This window comes from Periplaneta americana, chromosome 16 (assembly GCF_040183065.1).
Source record: "Periplaneta americana isolate PAMFEO1 chromosome 16, P.americana_PAMFEO1_priV1, whole genome shotgun sequence".
NCBI classification, from domain to species: Eukaryota; Metazoa; Arthropoda; class Insecta; order Blattodea; family Blattidae; genus Periplaneta; species Periplaneta americana.
In genome coordinates, this window is record NC_091132.1 from 101,284,571 (window position 1) to 101,306,117 (window position 21,547).

Genomic DNA, 21,547 nt, shown 5'->3' on the forward strand with positions numbered 1-21,547 from the left:
CCAGATATAGACTCAAGAGGTGGCGTTTGAGTTGACGCATCGGTACCCTCCTTTCTTTGTTGTGAGACAGCAGCATAGGATTTCTTTTCTTTCTGTTTCTTATCAAGATCAAAATAACGTTTATGTGCCTCAAAGAAAGTTACATTGTCTGTGACTTGGAGTTCTTGTATTGCTTTCTCTACCTGATACTTTGGACAGTCCTTGGAATTGGCGGCATAGTCCCTTTCACAATTCACACAGTGCGCGGTGTTGGGACATGGAGAGTCTCCATGGTCACCACCGCTGCACTTTGCATATGCGATGTCGTTCGTGCAACGTTGATGCGTATGTCCGATCCTTTGGCACCTAAAACAGCGCATTGGGCTCGGCACATACGCACGAACAGGGACACGCTGATATCCGACAAAAATGTATTCAGCTAGGAGGGATTTCTCGAAAGTCAAGAAATCGGTGCTCAATGGATATGTCCGTCCGTCCCGCTTACGCAACAAACAGTAGGCCTTGGACACGGACTTGTCTGAAAGCTCGAGTTGTATCTCTTCATCACTCATTCCACCCAGAGCAGCCGTATGAACCACTCCCCGAGTGGTGTTAAGCGAGGAGTGCCGTTCTGCCTTTATAAGATATGACCCCAGCAACTTCGCTTTCAGCAACGTCTCACTTTTTTTTTTGGGAGACAAAGTTTCGACGAGCAGGCCTCCGCTGCGGAGTCTAGAGGCATTCTTGACTTTCCCCACGAGTCCATCGAGTGCACGTCTGATATAAAACGGGCTGATGTTCTTCATCGTTTTTTCCGTTCCTGTCAGAGTAATACTAATGAACTTCGGAGGCGGCATATAAACATTCACATTTTCAGGAACCAGATCCATTACTGTGTTCGTCGTAAGACCACCAGTCACTGTAACTTTTTTAGGTTCTTCCGTTCTCTGTTTCTTAATGGAGGGAGAAGGGGAGCGCAAAGAGTCAATTTTGAAACTGCCCCCCTCTACGGAACAGTCGGCGTCAGCCTGCCACCGGGGGGCATAAGAAAAAGACACCTAAAATGTCTTCTCGGTCTGTGCCGGCCATGGGAACTCCCCCACAGGCCGATCCCAGCAACCCACATCACGCAAGTTACCCTTCTAACTGGACATTACACACCTAACGGCAAGTCCTACACCAGAGGCGTGTCGCAGCTTTATGCCCCTACCACGGGAATAACAGCCCGAAACCGTGGAACAGGACCACGGAGATAGGAAAGATCCCCGCTGGTGAGACGGGAGTTATAAACCTAACAAACTTAACCTAATAATAGATATAAGAACTAGAAGAGGAAGAAGAATGAAGCCTCATCAGGCATTCTTAACAAATCCCGTCATGGTAAAGGACGTTGCAAAAACTAACAGCGGGGATGGAGAGGTGAAAATGGCTGTGATGATATGGTGGGCGTTCTGTATGCAATGATGGCCGGCGAGGAGAAATAGAGCGATAAAAAGACGAGAGAATGAAAACGCCTGGGTGGTGATAAGGCTATTAATGTTCGAAAAGAAAAGCACGAGAGCCACCATTGCATCCCCCGGTCACCAAATTCGCGGAACCCACCTCGACCGGGAAAAGTAAGTGTAGAACAATGTCAATACAAAGAAATGCCGACAATTAATTGGAAAACACGCGAATACAAAGAAAAGGCCAAAAACATGGGAATACAAAGAAAATGGCAAAAAATAAATGGAGAATATTGTGAATACAAAGAAAACGCCGAAAATTGAGTGGAGAACACGTGAATACAAAGAAAACGCCGAAAATTAAGTGCAGGACTTTGTGAATACAAAGAAAACGCCGAAAAATTAGTGGTGAACATTGTGGATACAAAGAAAACGCCGAACATTAAGTGGAGAACGATGTGAACACAAAGAAAACGCCGAACCTTAAGTGGGGAACGATGTGAATACAAAGAAAACACCGAAAATTAAGTGGAGAACATTAAAATACAAAGAAAACTCCGAAAATTAAGTACAGAACTATGTGAATTCAAGGAACACAGCGAATATTCTATGGAGAATGTAGTTAATAGAAAGAGAACACCGAAAATTAAGTGGAGAACACGTGAATACAAAGAAAACGCGAAAAATTAAGTGGAGAACAAGCCAATATAAAGAAATGCCGAAATTTAAGTGGAGAACGATATGAATACAAAGAAAACGCCGAAAATTAAGTGGAGAACGAAAATAATACAAAAAAAAATTCCGAAAATTAAGTGGAGAACGATGTGAATACAAAAAGAAGCCGAAAACAAAGTGGAGAACGTTGCGAACATAAAGAAAACGCCGAAAATTAAGTGGAGAACGATGCGAATACAAAGAAAACGTCAAAAATTAAGTGGAGAACGATGTAAGTACAAATAAGACGCTTAAAGTCAAGTGGAGAACACGTGAATACAAAGAAAACGCCGAAAATTAATTGGAGAACTTTGTCAAAACATAGAAAGCGCCGAAAATTAAGTGGAGAACGCGTGAATAGAAAGAAGACGGCGAGAATTATGTAGAGAACGATGTGAATACAAAGAAAACGCCAATATTAAGTGGAGAACGATGTGAATACAAAGAAAAACAATTAAAATTAAATGCAGAACACATGAAAACAAAGAAAACGCGGAAAATTAAATGGAGAAAACGTGAATAGGAAGAAAATGCCGAAAATTATGTGGAGAACTTTGTGAATACAAAGAAAATGATAAAAATTAAGTGGAGAACGTTGTGAATGCACAGTGAACGCCGAAGATTAAGTGGTGAACGATGTGAATACAAAGAAAAAGCCCAAACTTAAGTTGTGAACATTAAAATACAAAGAAAACGCCGAAAATTAAGTGCAGAACATTGAGAATTCAAGGAAAACGCCGAAAATTATGTGGAAAACGTTGTGAAAACAATGAAAACGCCGAAAAATTTGTTTAGAACGTTGTAAAGACAAAGAAAACGGCGAAAATTAAGTGGTGAACGATGTGAAAAGAAAGAAAATGCCGAAAATTAAATATAGAACGCTAAAATAGACAGAAAACACCGAAAATGAAGTAGTAAACGATGGGAATGAAATAAAACGCCGATCGTTAATTGGAGAAAACGTGAATTCAAAGAAAACGCGGAAAATTAAGTTGAGAACCATGTGAATATAAAGAAAACGCCGAAAATTAAGTACAGAACACATGAATAAATAAAAACACGCCGAAAATTAAGTGGACCACATTGCGAAACCAATAAAACGCAAAAAAAGTGGAGAACACGTGAATAGAGAGAAAACCCCGAAAATTAAGTGAAGAACGTTGTGAGTACAAAGAGAGCGCCGAAAATTAGGTGGAGAACGTTGTGACTACAAACAAAACGCCGCAAATTAATTGGAGAACGATGTGAATACAAAGAAAACGCCGAAAATTAAGTGGAGAACTTTGTGAATACAAAGAAAACGCCGACAGTTAAGTGGAGAACGTTGTGAATAAAAAGAAAACACCGAAAATTAAGTGGAGAACGATGTCAATGCTAAGAAAACGCTGAAAACTAAGAATTGAGCGAAGTGAATACAAAGAAATCGCCGAGAATTAAGTGGATAACAATGTGAGTGCAAAGAAAACGCCGAAAATTATGTGGAGAACGATGTGAATACAAAGAAATCGCCGAAAATTAGATGGAAAACATTAGGAAACGCCGAAAAAATAAGTGGTGAACGATGTGAACACAAAGAAAAGGCCGAAAATTAAGTGAAGAGCGTTAAAATAGAAAGAAAACGCAGAAGATTAAGTGCAGAACGATGTGAATACGAAGAAAACGCGAATATTAAGTGGAGAACGATGTGAATACAAAGAAAACGCCGAAAATTAAGTGGAGAACTCGTGAATACAAAGAAAACGCCGAAAATTAAGGGAGAACGTTATGGAAAGAAAGAAGGCGCTGAAAATTAAGTGGAGAACATATGAATACAGAGAAAACGCCGAAAAATAAATGCAGAATATTGTGACTACAAAGAAAACGCCGAAAATTAAATGGAGAACGTAGTGAATACAAAGGAAACGCCGAATATTAAGTGGAGGACTTTGTGAATACAAAGAAAATGCCGAAAATTATGTGGCGAACACGCAAATACAAAGAAAACGCCGAAAATCAAGGGTAGAGCGATGTAAATACAAAGAATAGGCCGAATATTAAGTGGAGAACACAAAGAATACGCATAAAAGTAAGTATAAAACGATGTGAATAGAAGCAACACGCCGAAAAGCATGTGGAGAAAACGTGAATACAAAGAAAACCCACAAAATTAAGTGTAGAACGATGTGAACACAAAGAAGACGCCGAAAATTAAGTGCAGATCGATGTGCATACAAAAAAAAAAACGTCGAAACTTAAGTGGGGAACACGTGAATATAAAGGAAACGCCGAAAAGTAAGGGGAGAAAATTGTGAATACTAAGAAAACGCAGAAAAGTAAGTGGAGATTACATGAATACAAAGAAAACGCCGAAAATTAAATGGAGAACGATGTGAATACAAAGAAAACGCCGAAAATTAACTCAAGAACGATGTCAACACAAAGAAAAATTCCGAAAATTAATTGGAGAACACGGGAATACAAAGAAAACGCCGAAAATTAAGTGGAAAACATGTGAATACAAAGAAAACGGCAAAAAATTAAATGGAGAATATTGTGAATACAAAGAAAACGCTGAAAATGGATTGGAGAACAAGTGAATACAAAGAAAACGCCGAAAATTATGTGGAAGACTCTGCGAATACACAGAAAACGCAGAAAAAATTTTTGGAGAACGTTGTGGATACAAGGAAAACGCCTAAAATTAAGTGGAGAACGATGTGAACACAAAGAAAACGCCGAACATTAAGTGGAGAACGATGGAAATTCAAAGAAAGCACCGAAAATTAAGTGGAGAAAATTAAAATAGAAAGATAACACCGAAAATTAAGTGCAGAACTATGTGAATTCAAGGAAAACAGTGAAAATTATGTGGAGAACGTTGTGAATACAAAGAAAACACCGAAAATTAATTGGAGAACACGTGAATACAAAGAAAAGCGAAAAATTAAGTGGAGAACAAGCCAATACAAAGAAATGCCGAGAATTAAGTGGAGAACGATATGAATACAAAGAAAACGCCGAAAATTAAGTGGAGAACGAAGACAATACAAAAAATGCCGAAAATTAAGTGGAGAACGATGTGAATACAAAAAAAAAAAAAAAAAAAAAAAAAAAGCCGAAAACTAAGTGGAGAACACGTGAATACCAAGAAAACGCCGAAATTTAAATATGGAACGTTGCGCACATAGAAGAAAACGCCGAAAATTAAGTGGAGAACGATGCGAATACAACGCCAAAATTTATGTGGAGAACGATGTGAGTACACATAAGACGCCTAAAGTCAAGTGAAGAACACGTCAATACAAAGAAAACGCCGAAAATTATATGGAGAACGTCGTGAATACTAAGAAAACGCCGAAAATTAAGTGGAGAACACGTGAATATAAAGAAAACGCCGAAAATTAATTGGAGAACGTTGTCAAAACAAAGAAAGCCTGAAAATTAAGTGGAGAACACGTGAATAGAAATAAAACACCGAAAATTATGTGGAGAACGATGTGAATACAAAGAGAACGCCAATATTAAGTGGAGAACGATGGGAATACAAAGAAAAACACCGAAAATTAAGTGCAGAACACGTGAATACAAAGAAAACGCCGAAAATTAAATGGAGAAAACGTGAATACAAAGAAAATGCCGAAAATTAAGTGGAGGACATTGTGAATACAAAGAAAATGCTAAAAATTAAATGGAGAACGATGTGAATGCACAGTAAACACCGAAGATTAATTGGTGAACGATGTGAATACAAATAAATGGCCGAAAATTAAGTTGTGAACATTAAATTACAAAGAAAACGCCGAAAATTAAGCGCAGAACATTATGAATTCAAGGAAAACGCCGAAAATTATGTGGAAAACGTTGTGAAAACAATGAAAACGCCGAAAAATTTGTTGAGAACGTTGTGAATACAAAGAAAACGCCGAAAATTTAGTGGTGAACCATGTGAAAAGAAAGAAAATGCCGAAAATTAAGTGTAGAACGTTAAAATTCAAACAAAACGCCGAAAATGAAGTGGAGAACGATGGGAATACAAAGAAAACGCCGAAATTAAGTGGGAGAACGATCTGAACTGCGACGAGCACGAGCGCTGCTCATTCGGTCTCAAATTTTGTTAATACTACTGTATCTTCTTTTTATATTGCTTGTATTATTTTATTTGTATTTCTCTTTGTTTGTTTTTGTAATTATATTTCTTTATTCTGTATATTTCAATTTAAATAAATAAATAAATAGAACGATGTGAATACAAAGAAAACGCCGAACCTTAACTGGAGAAAACGTGAATTCAAAGAAAACGCCGAAAAATAAGTTGAGAACGATGTGAATATAAAGAAAACGCCGAAAATTAAGTAGAGAACACATTAATAAATAGAAAACACCGAAAATTAAGTGGAGCACATTGTGAAAACGAAGGAAACGCAAAAATTAAGTGGAGAACACGTGAATAGAGAGAAAACGCCGAAAATTAATTGGAGAAAGATGTGAATACAAAGTAAACCCCGAAAATTAAGTGGAGAACTATGTCAATACAAAGAAAAATCCGAAAGTTAAGTTGAGAACAGGAGAACACAAAAAAACGCCGAAAATTAAGTGGTGAACAATGTGAATACAAGGAAACGGGAGAGATTTAAGTGGAGAACGTTAAAATACAAAGAAAACTCCGAAAATTAATTGTAGAACGATGTTAATACAAATAAACGCCGAAAATTAGGTGCAGAACGAAGTGCATTCAAAGAAAACGCCTAATATTAAGTGGAGAAGACGTCAATACAAAGAAAACGCCGAAAAGTGAGAATAGAACGATGTGAATACAAAGAAAACGCTGAAAATTAAGTGGAGAAGATGTAAATATAAAGAAAACGCCGAAAATTAAGGGGAGAACGGTGTGAATACAAAGAAAACGCCGAAAATTTAGTGGAGAACGATGTCAACAGAAAGAAATGCTGAAAATTAATTGGAGAACACGTGAATACAAATAAAACGCCGAAAATTAAGTGGAGAAAGATGTGAATACAAAGAAGACGCCGAAAATTAAGTGGAGAACGATGTGAATACAAAGAAGACGTCGAAAAGTAAGTATAGAACGATGTGAATACAAAAAAAACGCCTAAAATTAAGTGGAGAACACGTGAATACAAAGAAAATGCCGAAAATTAAGGGGAGAACGATGTGGATACAAAGAAAACGCCGAAAATTAAGTGGAGAAAGATGTCAACACAAAGAAATGCCGAAAATTAATTGGAGATCACGTGAATAGAAAGAAAACGCCGAAAAATAAGAGGAGAACATGTGAATACAAAGAAAACACCAAAAATTAAATGGAGACCGTTGTGATTTCAAAGAAAACGCCGAAAATTAAGTGGAGAACACGTGAATACAAAGAAAACGCCTAAAATTAAGTGGAGAACGATGTGAAAACAAAGGAAAATCCGGCAATTAAGTGGAGAACACATGAATACAACGAAAACTCCTTAAATTAAATGGAAAGCGTTGTGAATACAAAGAAAACGCCGAAAATTATGTGGAGAACACGAGAAATGAAAGAAAACGCCGAAAATTAAGTGGAGAACGATGTGAATACAAAGAGAACGTCAAAAATAAATGGAGAACATGTGAATACAAAGAAAACGCCGAAAATTAAATGGAGAACGTTTTGAATACAAAGAAAACACGGAAAATTAGGCTACATTTAAACTCTGAAAAAATTGTTCTCTTTTAATTTATAATTGGATAGCAATTGATAGTAAATAAATTATAGAAATTAAAATTATATTTTCTGAAACCAATCAGATCTCTGTTATATCACTCTTCATGAATGGCCAGTCTCACTTGATATTAATGTGGAGGATGTCTACTTCGAATATTGCATTTCCATGACTGCAGATTAGACAATACTTTCCGTACCTTCTTTTTGTTGTATTTTCTTGGTTATTTATGAAATTAATAGTTATATGTGCATTTTTTGTTGTTATTAGACCCATTATAATTTCGATGTCGCTTGTATTGTTTAAATGTATTTATATATTTTATGCTGTTTATATTATATTTTTAAATTATAAAATAATTACACAATTAAAAATAATGGTTTAAGAAGCAGTTTCTTGGAAGTGAAGGTAGTCATCATATTTAGTATTGACGAATAAAAAATGTATATTTAAGTAATGGGGATGTGTAAATTTTATGAACACGTGAAAAAAAAATGACTAAGTGGAAAACGAACGGATTGAACAAAAAATCATCTTACGTATTTTTTGGCTGTCTTATATTTATGGCTAGGCAAATAAATCCAAGTTACGTTTCTTAGACACTATCCATCATCATGGGATACGACTCGCTACAGGGGCCTTCCGAACGAGTCGGATAGGGAAACTGTATTGCGAAGCGGGAGAATCATCACTGTATCGGCGACGTAATGGCGTATTGTGCTCGTATGCTATTAAGCTCCGTTCACAGCCCGAGCACAATTCTTACGACTCCGTTTACCATCTGTCTCTTTACGGCTGATATAGTGAAAATCCAGGGAGACTTCGTCCAGCAGGTGTGCGGTTTCATGAACTGGTCTCCGAGCTCGACATCCGCCTGCCAACAGTTCGAACTCTGCAATGTACGACCACTACATCGTGGATTATGCGACGTCCAATGTTTGATGTAAGTCTGATCTGAAGTTTTAAGAATTTTACACCAGATTTTGTTTATAGAATTCGTTTTAGTGAACTTTTATCACAGTTTCCAAATTATTCATTAGTTTTTACTGACGGATCCCGAGTAAATGATTGTGTTGGTTGTTCCTTTGTTGCAAATTGACAGATATTTAAATATAAATTGAGCCAATACACTAGTGCTTTTACCGCAGAACTATGTGCTTTTTATAAAGCTTTATTGTTTTTAATTAGACAACCCCGGGGCAGATTCCTTATTTGCTTCGTCTCTTTAAGCGCCATTCAGTCCCTGCAGCGTTTGAATTCTGATGATCCGCTTGTGTTGAGAACCCAGGAACTTTTCCACACTCTCCTAACATCTGATTATGAGATTGGAGCAGTGTGGACTCCGGGTCATGTTGGCATTCCTGGTAACGACGCAGCGGATGCTGCAGCAAGGGACGGTGCTGTGAATGGGTCTGAGGTGTATTGGCGTGAGAGGTGGCTGGATATGCAAAATTACATGAAACATACAATATGGTGGCAGTGGAAGGGACAATGTTCTGCACAAGAGGGAAACAAATTACGAAAAATAAAGAATACTGTTCGAGTTTGGGATTCATCCACAAGTGCGTCACGACACGAAGAAATTTTACTCACGCGGTTGAGTGTTGGCCACTGTCATCTGACACATGGCCATCTGCCACATGGCGAGCCTCAGCCGGAGTGTGATATATGCCATGTTCCACTTGCGGTGTAACATTTTTTATTGCATTGTCTATCGGCAATATGGAATTCAGTCGACTCTACGTGACGCTCTTGGAAATGATTTTAATTATACAAATGCAGTTCTGAGATTTTTATCGAATACAGGACTTGACAGGGTGATTTAGTTTTTTATGATCCGTTTTACTTATCCTCCTGACTCTTTATATACGGAGGTTATATTGGTTTTGTATATGTTTTTAAGAAACTTGACACTCGGACCGTTTACATCCGAGCATTTTGTAAATGCACCAGATAATTTATTTCTGGTGGCATTTGTTTTATTATTTGATTGTTTCTTTTTAAATAGGGTCTGAGAACTACTCACTTTGATGTTTTTTTATGCATGACCTTGTTGAAACTATATTTGTGAATCTCATTTTGACCGTGAAAATGCTTTTTATTTGTTTTAAGTATTATTGTTATTGTACTGTGTTTCTCTTTAGTGAAGGATTTTAGATAAGGGCGCAAATAGTTATGGCAGCTGACCCGCCCTTTTTAAATCCCATTAACTAACTAATGTTTGTTTAAAGAAAACAATATTTTATTGATTATTACAGCCATATTGATCACTGATTTGAAATTAATGAACTCTTCTTTCTTCTATTTGAGAATTGTGCCGTTTGTGAGACGGAACTCTCGAAACTCAACTGTGGTACTAGAAGCGCATACACAAGTCTCGGGATGGGCACGAAATGTATTCGTTGATGGATAACCAATAAAAATGTGTATTCAATTCACCTCCCACACCCACTACCCCTATTGGACTGACCTTTCAATTCTGTTCTGTCGAACTTAGAAGAGTCCACTGTTCTAATTAATCGCAAGTATAGTGTACACTCACTGAAAGATAAAGTGGCCGGCTGTGTTATTTTAATTTAGCGCCAAACACTACAGTTGTCGGCATAAATTCAACATTCACATAAAACGATAATATAATTAAAAATAACCCAGGTGTTGTGATATACGAGAACATGATCCTAATGAAGGTGTAGATTGTTGAGAAATTACATTAATTATATGGGAGTTATAATGCTTGTTTATTGAACAACAATTTGTGCCAACCAAATTCACCGTTATATTCATGCATTCCATATCTCCTAGCAAAGCGTGGTTTACATTTGAAACGTGCCATGGATAATTATCACGACATACGTAAGTACAGGGAGTACACTGGACAAGTTAATCACAGTTTTTTCAGCTTTTACCCAGCAGTGAATGAAACATTCAGCGTAACTAAAAGAAATGTCCATCGTTGTAGAGTAGTTGTTCGGAGGTCTGACCGTGAAACGGGCGGGCCCGTGTTCAAATCCTGGTTGGGACAAGTTATCTGGGTTTTTCCGGGGTTTTCCCCCTCAGTCAATTGAAGAATTACTGGGTAATTTTCAGCGTTGGACCTCGGACTCAATTCGCCAACATTCACATATCATCCATGCCATAGCCCGGGTTAATTTCTCGGTGCGGTGTGCTGTACTTGTACTGTACAAGAGCGCGGTCATTCGGCTATCCAGTCATTCACAGAATAGGAGTGGTAAGCACAATAAGCCTCAGACTGCAGTGCAAGCCTTCGGATCCCTTCTCCGTACAAGAGAAGAAAAAATTAAAAGAAATGAGAATGTATTTGATAAGAAGATAGGTTAACCAGTATAAACACAATTCACATCCCGATTCAATAGAATTAAATGACAAGAATCATTTTAACAGATGAAATTACAGTTATCCTCAAATTAATTTAATAACTAACATTGAGAAAATTGTAAAGTCGAAAGATAACAAAATTACTCATGGTGGGTGAAAATGGTTTCGGATGTTCAGTTATTAAAAGCTGAACTAAATATGGGTCAAGACGGCAGAGATGGTAAAGGAGATTTTGAAATGACAGCCGAGAGAATAAAGCCAAATTTCCGTTGCCAATATTACCAGCTCTCATCTAGAGGCAAGGTAGAAGTTACCTAACATTTGTTTCTGTCGTTTATAAGCTACCAAAAGAGACATTAGTGATCAAACCTGCAGGGCGGCACTGAAGAGAGTGACAGCGACGAGATAGGCATTCTGGCTTAGCTGGAACCAATAGGAAGTACTGTCCATGCGCGTAGAATCAATAGATATGAATCGATCATATCGGAAACCTGATAAAAATAAGTAGGCCTACCATTCTGTCAGATTACAACAAACCGACACACACACATACACACACACTCATATCGTTACAAAGTGTGTTGCATGGCTGCCATGAAGACGTTTCTATAACGGCCATGTTTTCTTGCCATGAGTTCACTTAATTACATAACAAGTTAGACGATATTTGAATCAAAAAGAGCTCCTTAGCTAAAATTTAGTACGTTTGTAAGACTTTTACAGTCAACCACTGTGGAGTAAAAGCATGTCTGACCGTGAAACGAGCGAGCCTGGGTTCAAATCTTGGTTGGGATAACTTACCTGTTTGGGAGTTTTCCGAGGTTTTCGCGTCCTGAGCCAATTGAACGAGAATTGCTGGGTAACTTTCAGCGTTGAACCACGGACTCATTTCACTTCAAAGTCAACTTCATAATCTTTAATAGTTTCAGTTCGATGTAGTTTTTTAGTTGGTTATTTAACGATACTGTATCGACTACTGGGTTATTTAGCGTCGGTGGAGTTGATGATAGCGAGATGGTATTTGGCGAGATGAAACCGAGGATTCGCCGTAGATTACCTGACATTAGCCTTGCAGTTGGGGAAAACCTAGGAAAAACTCTACCAGGGGGACTCGAACCCATTCACGAGCTCAAGCGCCTCACCTGACTGAGCTAAGCCAGTGCTAGTTGGCACAGCACCGTGATTTACATACAGATAGCATTCGACTGAGGGAGTTGCATAGATCCAAGGGAGACGGAGGAACTTTCATAACGAACTGCGTCGAATCTGATAGGTGTGTAGCAGAATCGACAGATGGCACCATGGGCAATCACGATATAAGGACTTCAACAATCGTCCCATAATAAGGAGGTCGGCACAATAAGCCTCAGGCTGTGGTGCAAGCTTTCGGGATCTCGTCAGAAAAGAAAACATACAGGATGACTAATTTTACTCCAATTTAGAATGTTTTCTGTATTCAATGCGTCTTTTCTGGCAGTACACCACTGCTCTGGTATCAAAAACAATTAAACATTCAAAATTTCACAAACCTACCAAGATGAATAAAATTATATAACGTAGAACTAAATTAGATGTTGAAAGAAAATACATTATTAGCTACAATAAATAATTTTGCTGATAATTACGTCCATAGTCAAATCGCAATTTTTTTGTTGGTATGCATTTGCCAGAAGCTAGAATATTGTATTTCGACTTCAGAATTAATATTTTAATCAGCACTTTTGTCATTACATCTGGTATCATTATTGGGAAGAAATAAGAATTTAATTTCATAATTTTCTGGAAAATATGACAGTAATTTCAGAAACGTCTTCTAAATCTAAATGACAACTTACCTTCCAATGCTCGATTGCAGCCCACAGAACTTTAAATTCTTCAAAACTGAGTTTTCCTGATCTATCAACATCCATCATAGCTATCATGCTTCTGCACACCTCTTTAGAGAATTCTTCTCTTTTAGGATCTGAAAAAAAAAAATGTCGCAAGTGAGCAGTACCTACTTTTAGTATTAATTTCATGTATCGTATCGTATCGTATATGATATACCATATAAAAGGCTTAACCCTCATTTTCTTAAATGTGACATTTTTGCTGTAATTAGTTAAAACTTAATTACAAAACGCGAAAATACGTTTCTTTGACAATTACGAGTATGTTTACATTCCTTCATGTAAAGTAACTAATAATAATGTATTAAAAATTAATTTTTGTGGATCTTTTTTCTCGAATGTTATGTTTTATTTAACGACGCTCGCAACTGCAGAGGTTATATCAGCGTCGCCGGATGTGCCGGAATTTTGTCCCGCAGGAGTTCTTTTACATGCCAGTAAATCTACTGACATGAGCCTGTCGCATTTAAGCACACTTAAATGCCATCGACCTGGCCCGGGATCGAACCCGCAACCTTGGGCATAGAAGGCCAGCGCTATACCAACTTGTCAGCCAGGTCGACCTGTTTTCTCGATCTTCAATCTGTTCTTTGATAATATTGTTGCTATTATTATAATGATTGTCGATAATATTATAATTATGATAATAGAGTAACTTGTCAATATGATTATTTATCTTGTTTTATACAAACTTTTTGATTGGAAGTCAAATAGTTTCTGAAACACTTTTTTTTTTTTTGTGGGATAAACCCTTTTACCTAAACATCATATCATATCATGTCATGTCATGTCATATCGTATCATATCATATCATATAAAGAGTTCGCGGGAAAAACGATGAATGTCACAGTTTTCTTAAGGTTGATGTCATTATCTAATTCAATGAATCACTGAGAAATTTAATGTTGTTCTTATGAAAAATGGTAAAAAGGAGAATTATCACCACGAATATAGTAATCATTTCCTTTATTTTCTATAGAAACAGCACTACATCTTGCAGTTATAGACTCAATTAGATTATTATCTAATCCTTAACAGAAATGTGACATTCATCGTTTTTCCCGCGAACTCTTCATGTCATGTCATGTCATGTCATGTCATGTCATATCATATCATATATATAGGATATATATATATATATATATATATATATATATATATATATATATATATATCTTATCATATATTATGTCATTAGAGATCGTATTCTGGCCCAGGGCGTTCGGAGATAAGGTTAGTTGTTTATCGACTATATTGGCATGATGTCATGTTCGGCGCGTGTCACAATGGTGTATAATGTTAGGAAACACTTGCATCTTCTTTATGCTACAATCAATTTATCGTACAGGACAGCGAAAAAGCAGAAAAATTAAATTCCTATTATGCCACTGTTTTTGGGATGAGGACAATAATACTACACTTGGCTTCTGTGGGAAATACGGGTCAGTTTTCTATCAAGCCTAGGGGCATAAGGAGAAGGATCTCTAAATTGAAAACTCATAAATCAGTAGGACCTGATGGTATCGCCGGAGACGTGCTAAAATTGGGAGGGGAAGCCATGATTCCCTATCTAGTGCGTATATTTGAAATATCAATTAACAATGGTACTGTCCCGCGAGATTGGAAAGATGCAATAGTGGTGCCAATTTATAAGTCAGGGTCTCGCTCAGATACAACAAATTACAGACCAGTCAGCCTCACCTCTGTGGTTTGCAAACAGATGGAACACTTGATTTCACTTATCTAAGGCAGCATTGGGATGACTCAAATTGGTTACATAACTGTCAGCATGGATTTGGGGGGGGGCTATTCATGTGAGAGTCAATTAGTAACTGTATGTCAGGACTTAGAAGACGGAATAGATTCCAGTAGCCAAATAGATGCAGTGATTATTGATTTTTCACGCGCATTCGATGTAGTCCCACACGATATATTGTTGGTTAAACTACAATCAACGGGGATTGACTTCTGAGTACTCCAGTGGATTAAGGAATTTTTAACTTGTTGCACTCAGAGAGTACGGGTAGCGGAGGAATTATCGAACCCAATTGAAATTACTTCCGGAGTCCCACAGGGGAGTGTCTTGGGGCCTCTTCTATTCCTGGCTTTTGTAAATGATCTGCCAGTTAATATCTCGTCTAGGGTTCGCTTATTCGCGGATGATTGTTTGGTACACAGGGAAATAAAAAGTTATGCAGAGACTATTCTTCTTCAGAATGACCTCAATAGAATAAACGATTGGGCAATAGCCAACGATATGGAAATAAATTCTCTAAAGAGCAAAGCCATCAGCTTTACAAGGAAAAGAAATAAAATAACCGCATTGTATATGTTAGGGGGTGAAACCATTCCGGAAGTTAACAAATGTAAATACCTCAGAATAACATTTATCAGCGATCTCGGCTGGGAGGAACAAGTTACAGACACAGCGGGAAAAGCAGTAGTAGTAGTAGGGTTTAAGAAGGGCGTGTCAGCTAGTATGGCTATTTGCGCCCTTATCTAAAATTCTTAATATAACAAAGATATAAATAATATAATAATCAGAGTGCTAAAAGAGCTAAAAAGCGTTGTCACGGTAAAACGAGGCACACAAATGCAGTATACATAAGGTGATTTCTACAGAGTCATAAAAATGAGCAATTCTACCACACTAGGTGGTACCCAAAACGAACAAATAAAACAATAAAATTAAGGCCACCAGAGATAAATTGTGTGTCATATTTTAAAAACAATAAAATTTTATAAAATATTCGGATGTATAAAGTCTGAAATGTCAACAATGTAGAATCAAATATAAAACAACAAATGTAACCTACGGATGTAAAGGGTCCGGAGGATAAGTAAAACGGGTCAATAAAAAAAATGAAATCACCTTATCCAAACCTGTAGTCGATAAAAATCTCAGAACTGCATTTGTACAATTAAAATCATTTGCAAGAGCGTCACGTAGTGTCGGCCGAATTCCATATTGCTGGCGGATACAGTCATATTTTCTACAACGCAATAAAAAATGTTCCACCGTAAGTGGAACACGGCACATATCACACTCCCGCTGAGGCTCGCCACGTAGGAGATGGCCATGTGTCAGATGACAGTGTCCAATCCTCAATCGAGTGAGTAAAACCTCCTCGCGTCGTGACGCTCTTGTGGACGAATCCCAAACTCGAACAATATTCTTTATATTTCGTAATTTGTTTCCCTCTTGTGCAGACCATTCTCCTTCCCGTTGCCACCATATTTTATATTTCAAGTAGTTTCGAATGTCCTGCCACCTCTCGCGCCAATATACCAGAGAGCCATTCAGTGCACCAGCCTTGGCTGCAGCATCCGCGGCCTCATTTCCTGGAATCCCTACATGACCAGGAATCCACACTACTCCAATCTCATAATCAGAGCTAAGGAGAGTGTGGAACAGCTCCTGAGTTCTTAAGACAAGCGGATCATCACAATTAAAAGGCTGCAAGGACTGGATGGCACTTAAAGAGTCGGAACAGATAAGGAATCTGCGCCGAGGTTGCCTAATTAAAAACAATAAAGCTCTGTAAAAAGCATAGAGTTCAGCAGTAAAAACACTAGTATATTGGCTTAGTCTGTATTTAAATATCTCTCCATTGGTAAAGAAGGAACAAACAATACAATCATTTATCCGGGATCCGTCAGTAAAAACTAATGAATAATTTGGATATCGTGATAAAAGTTCACTAAAACGAAGTCTATAAACAAAAGCTGGTGTAAAATTCTTAAAACATCGGCTCAGACTTACATCAAACATGGGACGTCGCATAATCCACGATGGAGTGGTGGTATACTCCAGTGTGCGAACGGATGGTAGATGGATATCCAGCTCAGAGAGCAGTTCACGAAACCGCACACCTGCTGGACGAAGTCTCCCTGGATTTTCACTGTATCGGCCGTAAAGAGACGAATGATGGAAAGAGTCGTAAGAATTGTGCTCAGGCTGCGAGCGGAGCTTAACAGTATATGAGCACAAGACATTACGTCGCCGATACAGTGATGGTTGTCCTGCTTCACAATAAAGGCTCGCTATCAGACTGGTTCCGAAGGCCCCTGTAGATAGTCCTATCCCATGGTGATGGATAGTATCTAAAATACGTAATTTAGATTTATTTGCTGAGCCATAAATAAAACAGCTATAATCCAACTTTGATCGTATAAGAGCTCGGTAAAGGCGTAAAAGCATTGTACGGTCTGCACCCCAGCGAACTCCTGACAAAAGGCGTAAAATGTTTAAGGATTTCTCGCAACGCCTTCTCAAGTCACGTATATGCGCCTCCCTCGTTAATTTATAATTAAAGATAAGGCCCAAAAATCTCGCAGTGTCTGTATATTGCAACTCCACTCCATTAAGACGCAGTTCAGGATGTGGATGTAGTCCAAGTTGGTTGTAAAAGTGGACACACTGCGTCTTCTGAGTGGACAATTTTAAGTCATTGCGAATAGCCCACTCTTATAGTACGTTGATGACCAGTTGCAACTGTCGACCGATGGATGGAAGATATCGGGAGCTGTAATATACACTGAAGTCATCAACGTACAAGAGAGAAGATACTCGGCCATCCACACAGTGGGCAATTAAATTGATCGTAATGCAGAAACGGAGAACACTTAATACAGACCCCTGAGGAACGCCGTTTTCTTGAAGATGTTCGTTAGAAAGTGTGGTGACTACTCGAACTCGGAAATACCGCTCTGCCATGAACTTCGCAATAAATGTTGGTAGACTGCCACGAAGTCCCCAATCATGCAGAGTGTGCAGAATTCCATAACGCCATGTGGTATCGTAAGCCTTTTCTAGATCAAAGAAGACCGCCACAAGATGTTCCTTCTTGAGGAAAGCAACTCTAATGGCGGTTTTTAGCCGAACAAGATGGTCTGCGGTTGATCTGTGCTTACGAAACCCACATTGGAATTAGATAATCGGTTTTCCGATTCGAGTACCCACATCAGGCGTTTGCTTATCATTTTTTCCATAACCTTGCATGCGCAGCTGGTAAGACAAATTGGCCTATAACTGCCAGTTAAGGAAGGATCCTTTCCCGGTTTCTGGACTGGAATTACAATGGCGGAACGCCAAGCAGATGGAAATACACCCTCTATCCAGATCTTGTTGTACATTGCCAGAAGAAAGGATTTTCCAGCTGGCGGAAGATGGCGAAGCATACGGTTATGGATGTTATCAGGGCCGGGGGAGGTGTCAGGGGATACGACCAGTGCCGCTTCCAGCTTCTCGGATGTGAATGGTGCATTGTAGTGTTCAGTGTTATTAGATGTAAAGTTCACAGTTAGTTTCTCCGCAGTATCCTTGATTTTTAGAAATTCCGGGTCATAATTGTTTGCGCTGCTTAACTGTGCAAATGAGTTAGCGAATATCTCTGCAATTTCTATGTGACTGGTGGTCGTTACGTCGTTGTTCAGAAGGCCCGGAATTACAGAACTACGTTTCGCCATTATTCGACGGACTTTGTCACAAACGATGTTAGCTGGGACGTTCTTATTCAATGAATTGACGTAATTTGTCCAGGACGTCTTCTTAGCGTCGCACACAGTGCGACGAGCTATGGCTCGAAGACGTTTAAACTGGACAAAGTTTTCTTGGGTCGGATAGCGCTCAAATTGGCGTAAGGCACGTGTGCGGTCTCGGATTGCATCTCTACAGGCATCCGTCCACCAAGGGACAGGGAAGCGTTTTGGCCTTCAGGACGACGGGGGGATAGATAATTCCGCAGACTTAATAACCACATTTGAAAAGTGCTCTACGACGGAGTCCACACTTTCATATCCATTATCATCGAATGATATGGACTCCGAAAATCCGACCCAGTCCGCTTTTTAATAACCCAGTTTGAAGAGCGAGATTCCACAGGACGTAAAGCATTCGAATGGGGTAGTGGTCACTACCATGAAGGTCATGAATAACTGACCATTCGAAATGCGTGGACGAAACTGGGCTACAAATGGAGATGTCTATCATGGAGAAAGTACCATAAGGCGAGGATAGATGTGTTGCTTCCCCGGAATTTAGGGTACCAGATTAAGACAGGTACATACCTCTTCTATTTTATTTCCTCTTTGATCATCAGAATTAGAGCCCCAAGAGTGGTGAGATGCATTAAAATCTCCGACTAACAAATATGGAACCGGTACCTGCGACAGAATGTGTTCCACGTCATTAACTGTGTAAGGTATATGTGGGGCATATAGACACAAACTATTGAAAACTGGACACTAGGTAAAGTTATTCTAGCCGCTATATTGATGAGGAATGTTAATATTGATGATAGAGGAAAAGCTACTTTGACGGAGTAGGATGGCGTAACCTTCATTGACCCGAATACCGGCAAGATGATCGTACCGGTAAATATTGTATCCTGAAATATTCAGGGAATGTTACGTTCGGAGGTGTGTCTCCTGAAGACATAAAATAGCAGAGTTCTCATGATAGATCAATTGTTGTAGTTCTGTATATCTGCTGCGTACACCGTTCACATTCCACTGTACAATATCTGTCATCGCGAGAAGCTAAATCATGATGGTGGCTTTACAGGCGATCTTCTCTTTTTTTCTTTTCTATGGGTTGATGCCTTTGTCTGCGACTGCTTAATCTTGGACTGTGGCGACTCACTTGCAGATCGTCGCACTCCTGAGCGTGATCTTGATCGAGAACATGATCGAGAACGTGATCTCGATCCGCCACCCGAACTCGGAGCGCGACGTTCCGGTGTCCTACCAGGCCTAGAATCCTTCTCTGTTGTCACGGCAGCGATCTTTCTAGGGACATAAGGCCTGAAATCAAGCCCACACGAGTCGTCTAACTCAGCAGTCTGTGTCGCAGAGTCCACGTATGTCTGGGTCGCTGTTTCAATTCGCTTCCCAGGTATACTTGCTGCGTGGATGCATCAATTCCCTCTGGTGCCTTATCCAATACTGAGGAATAAGATTTTTCTGTCACCTTTTTTTGTTGGTCGAAAATATGCTTACGCGCCTCAAAAAAATTAATATTTTCTCGGACTCGAAGCTCTTGAATATCTTTCTCTACCATATACTTCGGGCAGTTTTTGGAATTAGAAGCGTGGTCCCCAGAGCAATTCACACAGTGCTCGGGGCACATGGGGATTCCCCACGGTCAGCACCGCCGCACTTTCCACATTTATGATGTTGTTTGTGCAACGTTTTTGCGTATGTCCGAACCGTTGGCACCTAAAGCACCGCATTGGATTCGGCATATACGCACGCACAGGGACACGCTCGTACCCACAAAGATATATTCTGGCAAGAGAACGTTTCAAAGGTCAGAAAAACTGTGCTAAGGGGTTCAGTCGGTCTTCCCGCTTACGCAGTAAACGGTGAGCCTTGGACACGGACTGTTCCGCCAGCTCTAATTGGATCTCTTCATCGGACATACACCATCTAGAGAATCCGTATGCACAACTCCTCGCGTGATGTTCAGCGAGGAGTGTCGCTCTACTGTGATAGGTATGATCCCAGCAACTTCGCTCTCAACAGTGTTTTACTCTGTTTTGCAGATGCAGTCTCAACAAGGAGACTGCCATTCCGGAATCGAGTTACATTTCTGACCTTGCCTACGAGTCCGTCGAGCGCGCGTCTCACGTAAAATGGACTAATGTGTTTCTAGTTTTTTCGGTCCCGTCCAACATGATACTAATAAACTTTGGAGGCGGCACTTTAATTATTACCTTCTCAGGGTCCAATTCCATTACAGTTTTCGTCTTATTAACTTCAGTTGTACTGTCTTTTCCTATTTTCATTTTCTTTTGTTGCTGTTTTTCTGGTGGGGAAGAGGAGCGCGAAGAGGCCATTTTGAACTGGCCCTCCCCTACGGAACCGTCGGCGTCAGCCTGCCACCGGTGGGCGTAAGAAAAATACACCTAAAAATTCTTCTCGGTCTGTGCCGGCCATGGGGACCCCCCTCCACAGCCCGATCCCAGCAACCCACTTCACGCAAGTTACCCTTCAGACTGGGCATTAGACACCTAACGGCAAGTCGTACACCAGAGGCGATACGCAATTTTATGCACCTACCACGGGAATAACCGCCCATGGCTCCCCACTCTACACTGAACAACCCCAGGACTATCCAGCTTCCACAACCCGACTCATAAAAAGCTCACCCGACCATCACAAGCCAAATAATTCGAGATCGCAAAGCTTCAGGGGACTTGTGGTTGATTACATCACGTAACCCTTTCGTCAGCGGTAACACGTCGGAGCGATATATCCGCCCGGGCGAGCAGTCGGTCACTGGGGCGTCTAAATCGCCCCGGGCCCGCATTGGGGCTCTACGTGAATGTACATGACTACTGGTCCGGGCTCCGCACCTAGACTTGCATATAGGAGCAGTGTGAAGGGTCCACTATTGCTTCGTTGCTGGGCGCCCTGTCGGGCCACACAAGTCGGAAGTCGCGCTCGAAACCGTGGGACAGGACCATGGAGATAGGAAAGATCCCCGCTGATGAGA

At 39.6% G+C, this 21,547-nt stretch overlaps 1 protein-coding gene across 3 annotated transcripts in view; it reads right to left on the bottom strand.

Annotated features, from left to right (window-relative positions):
* LOC138690980 (calpain-B-like) overlaps positions 1–21,547 on the bottom strand; it is a 173,285-nt gene that overhangs the window by 18,350 nt on the left and 133,388 nt on the right. For all 3 annotated transcript variants that reach the window (XM_069812598.1, XM_069812596.1, XM_069812597.1), the window contains exon 13: positions 12,997–13,124. In XM_069812598.1, coding sequence (XP_069668699.1) covers positions 12,997–13,124 — 128 coding nt within the window. The remainder of the gene's footprint in view (positions 1–12,996; positions 13,125–21,547) is intronic.